This window comes from Dendrobium catenatum, unplaced genomic scaffold (genome assembly GCF_001605985.2).
Source record: "Dendrobium catenatum unplaced genomic scaffold, ASM160598v2 fragScaff_scaffold_1608, whole genome shotgun sequence".
NCBI lineage: Eukaryota > Viridiplantae > Streptophyta > Magnoliopsida > Asparagales > Orchidaceae > Dendrobium > Dendrobium catenatum.
Window position 1 is genome coordinate 4,422,988 of NW_021320070.1, and position 13,086 is coordinate 4,436,073.

Genomic DNA, 13,086 nt, shown 5'->3' on the forward strand with positions numbered 1-13,086 from the left:
AAAAGGGCAAAACCTGCTCAATGAATGGAAATTGCGAAGCCAACTTAGAAGCACTTTCTGTGAACGATTGCAGGACCGGATTCATCATACTCTGCCTTAGAAATCCACATCTGCAAATTCACATGTGGTGACAATAATATCAGAAGAGTCAAGAACATCATTATAGACAGATAGGGAAGAAGTAATGTTAAAACAAGAATGACGCCATGGCTGCAAGGTTGCAAAAAAAAGAAAAAAAAAAAACTCAAAATTACATGAAAATCACTCAACATTTGGCGTTTCGATCTCCATTCAAGTTGAAATTGATTAGGTATTTTAAAATTTGACTCAATATCAACCATGCATTGATGTTGCTGGAACAATAATAAACATGAATTCAAAAAATTGTTACCTGCTGGAAGGTGCTGAGAGAAGCAAGGATGGAGCCTCCAATCCAAACACTGTATTTTCTCTCAGGTGGGGCAACAACCTTAATCTTCATGCTGCTTGGGGCAAGGGCTGTAATTTCCTTGCTCATACGATCAGCGATCCCTGAGAACATGGTCGAGCCACCGCTAAGTACGATGTTACCATACAAATCTTTTCTGATATCGACATCGCACTTCATGATGGAGTTATAGGTAGTCTCATGAATGCCAGCAGATTCCATTCCAATCATGGAAGGCTGGAAGAGGACCTCAGGGCACCTGAAGCGCTCAGCTCCTATGGTGATCACCTGGCCATCAGGCAGTTCATAGGTCTTTTCAACAGAAGAGCTGCTCTTGGCAGTCTCCAGCTCCTGTTCATAATCTAGAGCAACATAAGCAAGCTTCTCCTTCATGTCCCTTACAATTTCCCGTTCAGCAGTAGTAGTGAAAGAGTAGCCTCTCTCGGTGAGGATCTTCATCAGAGCATCAGTAAGGTCACGACCGGCAAGATCCAAACGAAGTATGGCATGAGGAAGGGAATATCCTTCATAGATTGGAACAGTGTGGCTAACACCATCACCAGAATCAAGCACAATACCTGTTGTACGACCACTAGCATAAAGGGATAGCACAGCTTGGATGGCAACATACATTGCAGGCACATTGAAGGTCTCAAACATGATTTGTGTCATCTTTTCTCTGTTTGCCTTAGGATTAAGAGGAGCTTCAGTAAGTAGAACTGGATGCTCCTCAGGGGCAACACGGAGCTCATTGTAGAAGGTGTGATGCCAAATCTTCTCCATGTCATCCCAATTGCTGACAATACCATGCTCAATTGGATACTTTAAAGTGAGAATACCTCTTTTCGACTGGGCTTCATCACCCACATAGGCATCCTTTTGGCCCATACCAACCATAACACCTGTGTGACGTGGTCGGCCAACAATGCTGGGGAAAACTGCCCTGGGCGCATCATCACCAGCAAAACCAGCCTAGGAAGCAGGAGAATTGAAACACATTAACGTGAAGGTTATTTAAAGGAATTGTAATGATGTCATACCTGAATAAATGTTAACAAACCTTGACCATGCCGGTTCCATTGTCGCAAACAAGAGGTTGGATATCTTCACCATCAGCCATTTTTTCTCAAAGTCTGTAGAATTGATACTCAATTATATTATTTTCTACCAATGTCATAGGAAGCTTTACTATTTTTCTGTGTTCAATTTTCATGCTCTAAAAATCAATCACTGATTTTATTTTGAAATATTATATTGTGCATGAATCAAATAAGTCACGTACAATAATCATGTTCTAATAATCAATCACTCTTTTGTTGCAAACGAGAGGTTGGGTATCTTGATGTTGTAGTGGGATAAAGGCCTGATGTTGTAGTAACACATGTCCTCAATAATTCAAATTGATATTAGGAATGGTGTGTCAAAAGTATGATAAAGAAACATATTGGATGTTTAAAATAATTTATATTTCCTGTAGTTTAACCACACAAAAGTCTATTGGAAGCATATTACGCATCATATTAATTATGGGCCTATGGTTTAGCACTTCCATACATAATATGTCCTTTCTACATTTTAGTCTTTACATATAAACTGACATTGGTAGGTTGAAAGCATAGACTTGATCAATCAATTTCCTATAACATGATATTGTGATATAAGCCACATAAATTGCTACATAAATAGCAAAAGCTCAACAGAAGCATAAAACATACATTGCTACATTTTCCAAGGCAAAAGATGTATTAGACCATTTTCCCTGGTTAATTTCAATACTATGATAAATATTAATGTTTTTCATTACAGAAAAAATAATAGATTATTTGTCAAATTTAACAGATCGAGCAAAAGAATAGAGAAATCAAACATTTATAATGATAAACAAATCAAATGACTCATGAATGACATCCAAAAGAATTCCCACTAATGAAAGACGAAAAAGGTGAAATGCATTTCTGATATCAGATACTAGAAGCACATAGCCCAGGAAGATGAAATCTTCTTTCAGGTAAATACATGACCAGCTTTTTAAATTAAGACTTGACAGTGGGTACGTTGAATAAAATACAAAAAAAACATTAGAAAAAACTAAACTGATGGTTTCCTAATCATTTATGTATATATATCATTCGATAAGAAGACACCTAATATAAAAAGAGTTTAAGATTATAAATAAAAACCCCAAACAACTCTACAATCACTATTAATTCGCTCAGTCATGGCAATTATTGGCCATTAAAAAAAAGATAATTAAAAAATATGACAGATACTCTGACTGCGTTTCATAAAAAGTTCAAATAATACAAAAAAGTTATACTTTAAAAAAAATACATTTTTGTATAAAGCATCATTAAGTGAGATAAAAGTATTTTCTCGATATCATTGAATACAAAACTTATGGTAATCAGAATGCTGTCAATAATCTTCAGGATCAAAATATCAGGGACAAAAATTCAACTATGATTTGCTGCTTTTCAACGTATTAAATAAACATACTAGTTAGCAAGTTTACACAAAACATGAAAATGTGGCAAAGAAAAAGAAGATTCCTTAATCACAAGTCACTAAATCAATTGGTTGTTGATGGTCTCAGTGACTCATATATGACAGATGCAATGAAGAATTCTTCTACAACTAACAATAACTTTTATAACGTCTGCAACATGAAATTATGTTTCATTCGTCTATTTCAAGGGATTGAAAAGTTAAATGATCCAAAATTTTCTTTAAAATGCATAGATCATACATGAAGGGGAGCAGGGTACCACGGGGATGAAGAAGAAACCTTGAGAACCTAGATCTGGCCGTTAATGCCTAATAGTTCCTTTTAAAATAGTTGTAAGATATAAAAGAAAAAGGGACGCAATCCATTAGATAACAAAACAGTCATGCTACTGATATTAAACTGCTGACAGATTGACAGGACAATCATCAATATCTCACCTCTCATTTAAGAAAACAAAAAAGGGCATGCGATGCTCTCGAGTTAATCAACGCCATCATTTCCTAATAAATTCTCAAATGAGCGTCACCGAAATTGAAATTCATAGATCCCCGCTACTAAAATCGGGATGAATACAGAATACTTGAGATCTAAAGTCCTGCGCATCAAACTGAAATCCAACAGCTAAAAAAAATTCTTATCCAGGAAAAGGCAACTAGTCATCTAACCACCTTGCTTCCCTTCATTAAAACACTAGAGAATCCCTATATCTCGATGTACTGGATTCTACCGGTTCACAAAATGTCTTCATAAACCATACATGTATCCCACATCAAGCTACAGAAGCCAACACATTATGACATCAACAACATATCAATTCGAATTTCGCTGCAACTAATCGAAAGGAATTAACATCTGAAATGGCTAATATCACGATCGGTAAGTGAAAAAATCTATCAGATTCACGGCATGCATCAATCAAATACTAGATCTGTATATCAGACGTCAACAAAAACACGAAAACGGATTGATTCCTCAAATGACTAGCCAGTGGCACAATAGATGAGCGATTGGGAGATCAGATAGAGAACTGACCTTGGCGGAGAAGTCGATCGAAGCCAAAGCCTCCCTTCTTTCACCAGGGAATAATGCAGGGAACCGGGGGAAGAAATGGCGCTCTGGCAGAAAAGTCGATAGAGAAAAATGCCAGCGGTGACGAACGACAGGCCGCGCTTTTAAAAATGAAACAAGGCCGGTCAAGGGTTTAAAGGCGTCATTGAGAGATTATTGAGTTTGGACCCCGCACACAAGTTATAGGTATTTCAGAATACTGAATAATACTGAACTCGGTAATGTGAAGTACTGAATTTGGTACTCCACAATACAGGATCGTACTGAGCTCAATACTGCTTGTTACTGTGGAGTACCGAGCTCATATAAAACTCAGTACCGAGTAGAGGGTGATGTGGTGCATTTTCATTAGACTCTAGACGTCTTCCGGTGTCCGAATCCAATAATTTCCCTCATTGAGAGATTATTGACAGAGTGCCGCCTATGGGTGTAAAGGCTTCGTTTGGGACAGCTTCTCAAAACCATTTTTTTTAAACATTTATGCAAATGAATATTTCATGCAATATATTAGATGCATTTTTAAAACATAAACAATGAAGCTATATTTTAGTGATGCTTATTCTTGGTTAAGTAGTTTTATACCTATTTATATTCACATATGAAAATAAGTTGTTGACACATGCTTAAAGGATCCAAATGATTTTTCATACACTTAGGCTTCGTTTGGAGCAACTTTCTTACTACTCCCTAAAACGACTTTCTAGTATAAAATTTTCTAATTCAAAAAATTTGTATACTGAAAAGTTGTTTTAGAAAGCAACAAAAAAACTGTCCCAAACGAAGCCACAACTTTCTTATTGTTTCTTAAAGTAATTTTTCAATACAAAATTAATTTATTTAAGCTAAAATTTTTTGTACTAAAAAGTTGCTTTATAAATTAATAAGAAAACTGTCCCAAATGAAGCCTTACATTTCATCATTGTGTAAGCATCATTTTCTATTCAATTTTAGAATCATTTTTTCAAAAAAAAAAAAAAAAATTAAAAAAAAAAAAAAAAAAAGCCAGAGTGATTTGTATATTTAAAAGATCAAAAGAATTTTATGAAAAATATATACAAAATTGCTGCCTAAAAAATAAAATAGTAAGAAAGCTGTCACAAATAGATCCTAAATGATTAAACTGTAAACTAATTCTTGAGCATAGACAAAAAGATAGATCAATCTTAATAAAATGCATCGATTAATTCTTCATAATTGATATTTTTATAATAACATATGTTTTAATCTTCCAACATAAGAATAAACTTAATACTAGCATATAAAATATATGATAAAAATATCTCAATAATACAATTTTATTAATTTAAAATTTGATGATCTTTATAATATATTCTGCATTGAATGGGACATTGGATGATTACTCGAGCATTTAGGACCTATCAAATGGTTCTATATGATAATATTTTTACTAAAGTTTTATTTGAGACGACTTTCATTCTATTTTTTAAAACAATTTTTTAATAAAAAATAATAATTTGTATAAAAAATTTGATTTAAAAAATAATAAGAAAGACATTCAAATGAAACCTAAATGTTATCTGATAAGAATCTGAATAAATTCAATAGTTTTTATCTTTTAAGTGTAAATTGAGGTACTAATAATTTCCCTTACAAAAGAAATTATCAGAGTTCTTTCATGAGGCCTTTGTTCTTTTCTGCAATAGAAAGGCAAATAAGTGGGACTCCACTATCTGTTTTAATAATGATCATAGAAATAAAAATATTAATAAGATTAGTCAAGTTCAATTATGAGAGATTATTATGTGCGGTTATCAGACAGTCCGAAGAAGAATCAAGATATATCACGTCACTCGGTACGCACATAGCACCGGTACACCGGCACACAACAAAAAGTGATATAATGCGTCCTAATCCTCCTCTGAATGACGTCCGAGGACCATACAGAATAATTTCACCCCAATTACTCCACAAATATGGACCGAATTTATGGATTTTTTGTGGAGAGCAACCATTACTAATACAATTTATATTGATATATATATATTCACTCTACCTCCACATTTTCTATTTCTTGCCCACTAGTGCAATAGTTTAAAAAAAATCCAATTTCATTTGAATAAAAAAGTAGATATATATCATCCACAAGAGCTTGCAACAATCCCACAACTCTACTTGCTTTTACTCGAGGTTGTAGGACCCTCAGATAAGCATTTTATTGCCAACCCATCAAGGGCTTTTGGAGGCTATAAATTGAATAACATAAACTAATATAAAAAATTCCAAATGACAGCTAGTCTTCCTTCTTTAGAGATGTCTTCTAACTAGGATGGTAAGTGATCTGAACCGGCTAAAACTTAACTTATTAACAAGCTCATGAGTCAAATTTATGTGTGGCTCACGCTGGAGCTCAAGCTTGGCTCTGCTAGAAAGCTCGTTAAGCAGCTCAATTAAATTAAAATTATTTAATAATTAATTTAAATTAACATTGTATAATATATTTTAATAATTTTAATTTAATTTTCTTTTAAAACTAAAAATTCTTAAAAACTTGAATTTTTTAATTTAAAACAAAGAAATCAACCTCAACAATGAAGTTGAGCTCCAATTTTCTAAACGAGCTCAAGCAATTGAGTCGAGCTTGAGCCTATAATTTTTTTTAGCGAGTCGAGTTCGAACTTAGCAAACGAGCTTGAGCACGAGCTCAATTAGCACTAAACAAACTTTAGCTCGATTAAACAGACACTCGACTCAGACTCGTTTACACTCCTTTTTTAACTTGCAAGATACAGCCCACATGCACCCTTCTAGCATGACAGTGAACAACATTCGTCGTGACAGAACCTATGAAACGCCCCGCACTTGAATGATTGAACGATTGGCGCAGGGCACAACTAAAGTCGTCTATTCAGAGCAAAGAATACCAACAAAAAACTGGAGTCACTCTTCGATAAAACTGTGTCCTCGTTCAGGACGATTTCCTTGATGTTTCTAAGGAGAATACATAACTTTGCTACCATAATGTAGAGGGGAAATTCAAGCAGCCTAATTAAGCTAGCAAATTTATAAAAAATGAGCTATGTAAAGCAGTCAGAACCATCACATTTAGGCTTTGTTTGGAACTGCTTTCTTATTACTTCTTAAAACAATTTTTTAATAATTTTTATACTAAAAAATTGTTTTAAGAAGAAGTAAGAAAGCCGTCCCAAATAAAACTTTAATCACTTCAACTCCAGGCATCAAAATAAAATATAAAACTAAATTTGGATACGGTCATTAGAAATTTTATTATCCAAGTAGGCTAAATTACTTCTCTACACCAAACATACCATTTTCATTGTTTGCAAACAAGTAGATCCACAGAATCAATAGCAGCATTTGGGTAAACTACACATAACTTTAGGTGCAACAAAGCATAAGTGGTACCAGCAACAGATAGTAGTTTCTCAAGAATTCACTTTTGGTGCCCATCCAGCAATCACGTAATCGTCTGCAGCTGGTTTGGTCTTCACAAAGGAGTCTCGGTTGAAAAGTAACTGGACGGATAAACCGAAATTAAATTATAACTGGCTTTTTTCTTGCAAAAACAATCGAAAATGTACAATGAAAAACTTCGGACGAGGAAAGAAATATGTCGTTGTCTCAAATGGGAAATCTCTTCATGAATAAGAAAGGTATAGTGTGCTCAACATTATAAGCTGCGTCACATATTTCAGCTATTAAGAAATGATAATAAATTAAATGTTTCTCAAAAATTCATAAGCCTAGATAATCAATTGTAAAAATTGGTAAATATTTGGACTTGGACAAGAGATACCACGAGCAGCAGCAGCGGCCAAAAACAATACTAGTTTCAACTAATGAGGATACCTTTGTGTATGCATGAACATAGGTCAAGTTTTCTGGGATGCTCCAGCCTTTGAAGTGACCAAGGGCAACCACAAGATGAAATAACTTGGGTGCCAGACTGAAATCAGCAGCAGAAATGTTTTCTCCATTTATATATGGTCCCTGCAATATTAGAAAAAAAGAGAAAAACTAGACGTGTTTAAACAAGTTCGAAGAGCATTGCTGACTGAATAGTTTTGTACTCAACCTATAATTCAAAACATCATTTTTTTCAAATTAAATTATAAGAAAACTCCCAACACTTTGACACTAAAACAATAAAATCACGAACATATAATTCGTATAGAAAATTGAGAATCCTAATCAGGAGGATACAGCCAGAAGAGCAACAAAAGCTATCTTTGTCAATGAAAAACCAGGGCTTTCATAAAATATACTGCATGAACTCCAAGGTGTAAGAGCAATAGCCAGCACAAATTAAAAGAGGATTCCTTCCAAATTATCTTAAAATTTGGCCGATAGAAAAAAAGAATACCAAGTGTACAAAAGAACAAAAAGAGAAATAAATCTCACATGTTTAAACTTTGCCCAAAATGAACCAAGAGAGTAGTAAATGAGGAATAAAGAACAAAAAATTGGGATACAAAAGAAAATGAAAATAAACTAAGAGAACCAAAGAACAAAATTACCACAGAAAGACATAAACAAATGGACATGTCAATACATTAGTTTTAAGATGTTCATCAAGCGCCTGTAACTCATTCAGCAATGCCTGCTCTGATCCATCATTGGGGTCCTTGCTCTTCAAGAATGTCACAAAAGAGGAAAATATTTTTGATCCCCTGAATTAACAAAAAAAAAGTTAAATAATTGTAGTTTCCATTCCAACATAGATTTTAAAGCTACACTAGATAAACTCGTATAATGGAACTGCCTACAGATCTTCCAGAAAAACAGCCATTGAATCTCAAGGATGTTCATGTCCAAGTGTCTCATAAAATGACTAATTCATGACAATTTGCCCATTTAAATCTCGTAAATATAATGTATGCAGAATTTCCATTTTGACAACAAATTATGTATTGTTTAAACACATCAAAAGACAATATTATCCAAACAACAATAAGCAGTGCCATTTTACTTTCTGAGCATGCTGAAAAAACAGCAAGCAGGATCTGAGGGACAAAAACAAACACATGCAAAATATTGAAGACCATGGGGACCCACACCTCAATGAGATCCACTCTGCAAATCCTTCACATCTACAGGACAATTGGCAGCGTTTTCTACCTTAGGGTTGGATCCGTGGGTCTCACTATGCTGCTAATCATAATATAGATCCTTGAGCACACGGATTGAGGAGTTAAGCCATTAGATCTTCTCCCTCATATTCCTTGGATTGAAATCCATGTGTTCCTCCCCGCCACATAATCATCAGCTCACCTATTTAAGATTTTTTTATTTTATTTTTTGTAATTAGCACTGATCTATATCCATATGTAACAACTTTGAAAGAGCTTATATATACCTACAATAAATTCTAATGTGTACAAAATAAATTCTAATGATACTTGATTATTTATATTCTCAAGATAGTAATCAATGCTTTATGAAACATATCTTTAATAACTTCAATACACCTTTAACATATCTTTCTTTCATAATGCGCATAAAATCAATTCTAATGGTACTCGATCATATATATTCACAAGATCAATAAAAATCATGTGAAAATTGTTTCTCTACTCTCTATACTTTTTCCATTAATTGTATTTAAACACAAATCAATTCCATAATACATGTTCATAGAGTTAAAACATTAATTCTCAGAAATTAACATAATCATTCTAAGTCTAAGTTTCATTACTCTCTCCAATGACTTTATCATATGACTCATAAATTTGATTCCTCCATAGTGAACATTTCTTTTGTCATTAAATATTTATACTAAAATGCTTATTCTCTACAAATTTGGATCTTAGCCTTTAAAAATTATTTGAAAAGATTTATGTACCAAACTACTACAATATCTCACATAAGCCTCCAAATTTCAATAGATATCTCAACTAGATCCAAACCTTTACTCTTATACATCTTCTTTAGAACTAAATCCAATTTATTTTTTTGAATCAAATAATAAGATGATTTATTATTTTATTTTTGCTGGTCTTCCAAAAAAAATTATTCCTTAAAACTCTCATTTAATAATTTCTCAAAATAGTACTTTCAACTTTCCCTGATGTCCTCATCTTTAATTAAGATTTAAGATCATACTATTTTAATACTAATGCATCTAAAATAATCAAAATCTTCAAATCACTTACTTTTTAGTTTTTACATTCTTTATTTGGTTTAAATCATTAATAATTTCTAGTCTCTTTATGATCATTTAAGTAAAACTAGAATTCAATTTTAGTCACTCCTTAAAAGTACATTTATTTTTCTAAATAATATTTTGTACATCCTCGCTTCACCACCAAGTCTCCTTATTAATGTATGATCCAATCATGGTATCCTAAAACTTCTACAAAATCTTCTTGATGCAACAAGCCATCTTAACCCAAATAAAATTTGGCTTGCCTCTCTTAACAATCTATTTTGAAAGATTAACAATTTCTCAACTTTAAAATTTTCCACCACCTTATTAGAGGGCAATTATTTATTTTAATTATTTTCTTTATATTCATAAGATATGCATCCATATTTCATAGCTATTAGTCAAGAACGAACGAGAATAAATGAATAAATCGATGTAGGAAATCTATGATTTTTCATGTTATATTCATAGCATATCCATATTAAAAAAAAAACACACCAACTAAGGCAATAATACAATCATTGTCCTAAGACAATGGAAAAATCCCACATTGTAAAAATGAGGAACCAATTTTCTTCGTACTTTACTTCAACTATGATCCTTGTACTTCTATTATGTTAACTCTCTATCACCTAATCCTTAGTACAAATGCCCATCGAACCTGTGTAGAGTCACAAAGTCAAAGAAGGTAAAAAAAGGGTAGAAGGAAAATAATAAAACATTCGGATCTAAATAAAGAAGTGAGCAAAAAACTTACCTAACAAAAAAAAAGTTTATAAACAGAAGAAAAAATATAAGGAGCACTTAGAACAATGGATACTACAAACCCAGCAACCTTGAACGCCCTTCTCGACTTTCATGCAATCTAACACGCAGTCATGCATAGAAGAAAATGCAACAGAATTATTCTTGGTCATAGACATCAATTGTTGTAAGCTTAAACTTTTGCTTAAGCTTTGCAATTAATAGTATTGCAGGTGGACACAAGCACCAACTTTAATATACTCTCTTCTCTCAATTTCTTGGGGCTACAAAACCCCAAGTAGGATTTAAGTTGAACTTCTTGTTAGATGTAAGTCGTGAATTATGATGTTAACGTACAAAAAAAAGATCACAAGGAAACATTAGAAACCTAGATAAGTTACATGGAATAAAGATTAGTTTTCAAAAACAGGATAATGAACTATATGCCTTGTCTATGCACTGTCTGGGAAGGCTTAAAATGCTAGGCCAGTCTAATCTCATTTGAGTGCCTATGGTGCAATTGTCAAAACAATATTTTTTCCAAGTGACATATAAATGCCAAAAAAGCATGTTGTACTCAACTGACCTTGCATGCCATGAGAAAATTGTTCAAGGTAGGTCCCTGGTCAAATTAGAATTTTTTATTTAGAAAATATTACAAAGTGTATTAGTTTTCATTTGTGAATTATGACAATTAATTGGTTTTTTGAAACGGTATAGAACATAAATCAACGGGAAGCATGAAAGGAGCAAGAGAAACTACAGAGTAGTACCTAAAATGATATGTACATAAAATTATTTCAGATATGCAAGGGGAACTGTGGAAGAAACCAAAATAAAATAAAATTCAAGCAACAATAGACCTTATACCAATTACATCAAAGACAATCGAGAACAAAAGGTCAGTAGATACTGCAATTATACTTCACGACACTTGCAATTGCAAGTCCCTATTTCAAAGAAAATAGTAATGACTAATACAGATATAATAGAAGGAAAGACGTACACAGATGCTTTCTCTGGTGGAGTCGCAAAAGAAGGACTGGGGTATTTCTCCTCGATGATCTGAGTTATGACATCCGAGTCGGGTATCCATTGGTCTTCTTCAATCTTGAGCACCGGCACCTTCCCCTCCGGGCTAATCTTCAAAAACCTAAAAAACACAATTCGAATCAAACTTGCGACAAAAAAAGAGCCCAGCTAGCCAAATCAAAAAAGGCGAAGAAAAAGTCCAATTTACCAATCCGGCTTATTGCTCAAGTCAACCAGCTTCGTTTCATAGGGAATTCCCTTCTCTTCCAGAGTTAGAAGAACCCTTTGACAAAATGGGCCTGTTTAATTTAACCATAGATGCGCTTAGCAGAAGACATCAAGAACCAACGAGGAAGAGAGAAGTGAAAGGAAGATATATGTTACAGTCGCCGATGATGTCCGGTGAGCCAGCGACGGCCTTGACGCAGACCTGGACGGGCTCCGGTAGAGGGCTGGAAGCCATTTTCCCAGTGACTAGAGATGATTTCAGGCGAAGAGGGTTTTGCGACTGATGATCGATTGATCGAATACTTTTAAGTGGGCAGGTCCGGCTCTAAATTTATAGTTGGCACGACGAAATGTTCATTGAACTTAGACGTGTTCGCTATTTACGGCGTAAGGGTAACTTACGTGTCAGCTTCAATTTCATTGGCTAAATAAACTAAGCTTTTTTTTTTTGAGCGGTTGGTTAGAACATGCGTGTCAATATTTGAGACAACCTCAAAATTCTTGACTCTGAATTTGATTCAAAAATTGCAGATTAAGATCAATCTGTTTCACAAGTGGATTGGTTTCGGGTTACCGGATTCGACTAATTTAAAAAATAGGTCGGATTTGGGTTGAATTGGAAATTCAAACTCAACTTGGTCCTGTTTGAAACAAGTTGACCGCATCTGCCTGCCGTCACGTTCGTCTGCCTGCCCGATCTTTCGCATTGATCGTGTCTTCCCTCTGTCACACGTTGCCCTCGCCTGTTGCCGTCGACACGAGCCGCGCCTTCCCACCGTCGATGCGAGCCCCGCGGTCCCGCCATCCATCTGTCACAGGATTACAAAACCGCATCGAGTCAGGTCAACTCGATAACCTGACAGGTCGGGTCTGGGTCTAAACTTTCGACCCATTCATATAACCGGGTCGGATTAGGGTCAACCCGTTTGAACCCGTGTCAGTTCCGAGTTCGACCCA

At 34.3% G+C, this 13,086-nt stretch overlaps 2 protein-coding genes across 2 annotated transcripts; both read right to left on the minus strand.

Annotated features, from left to right (window-relative positions):
- Positions 1–5: 5 nt before the first annotated feature.
- On the minus strand, positions 6–4,135 carry LOC110105536 (actin-7). The gene is made up of 4 exons (XM_020835084.2): positions 3,966–4,135; positions 1,488–1,560; positions 392–1,399; positions 6–110 (listed from the first exon to the last, which is right to left on the minus strand). The coding sequence occupies exons 2-4, from the start codon at positions 1,545–1,547 to the stop codon at positions 45–47; spliced, it is 1,134 nt and encodes a 377-aa protein (XP_020690743.1). The 5' UTR covers positions 1,548–1,560; positions 3,966–4,135; the 3' UTR covers positions 6–44.
- A 3,076-nt stretch (positions 4,136–7,211) lies between these two features.
- LOC110105563 (probable glutathione S-transferase DHAR1, cytosolic) lies at positions 7,212–12,446 on the minus strand. Its single transcript, XM_020835126.2, has 6 exons — positions 12,286–12,446; positions 12,110–12,200; positions 11,876–12,022; positions 8,533–8,650; positions 7,830–7,970; positions 7,212–7,495 (listed from the first exon to the last, which is right to left on the minus strand). The coding sequence occupies exons 1-6, from the start codon at positions 12,362–12,364 to the stop codon at positions 7,406–7,408; spliced, it is 666 nt and encodes a 221-aa protein (XP_020690785.1). The 5' UTR covers positions 12,365–12,446; the 3' UTR covers positions 7,212–7,405.
- Positions 12,447–13,086: the final 640 nt, after the last annotated feature.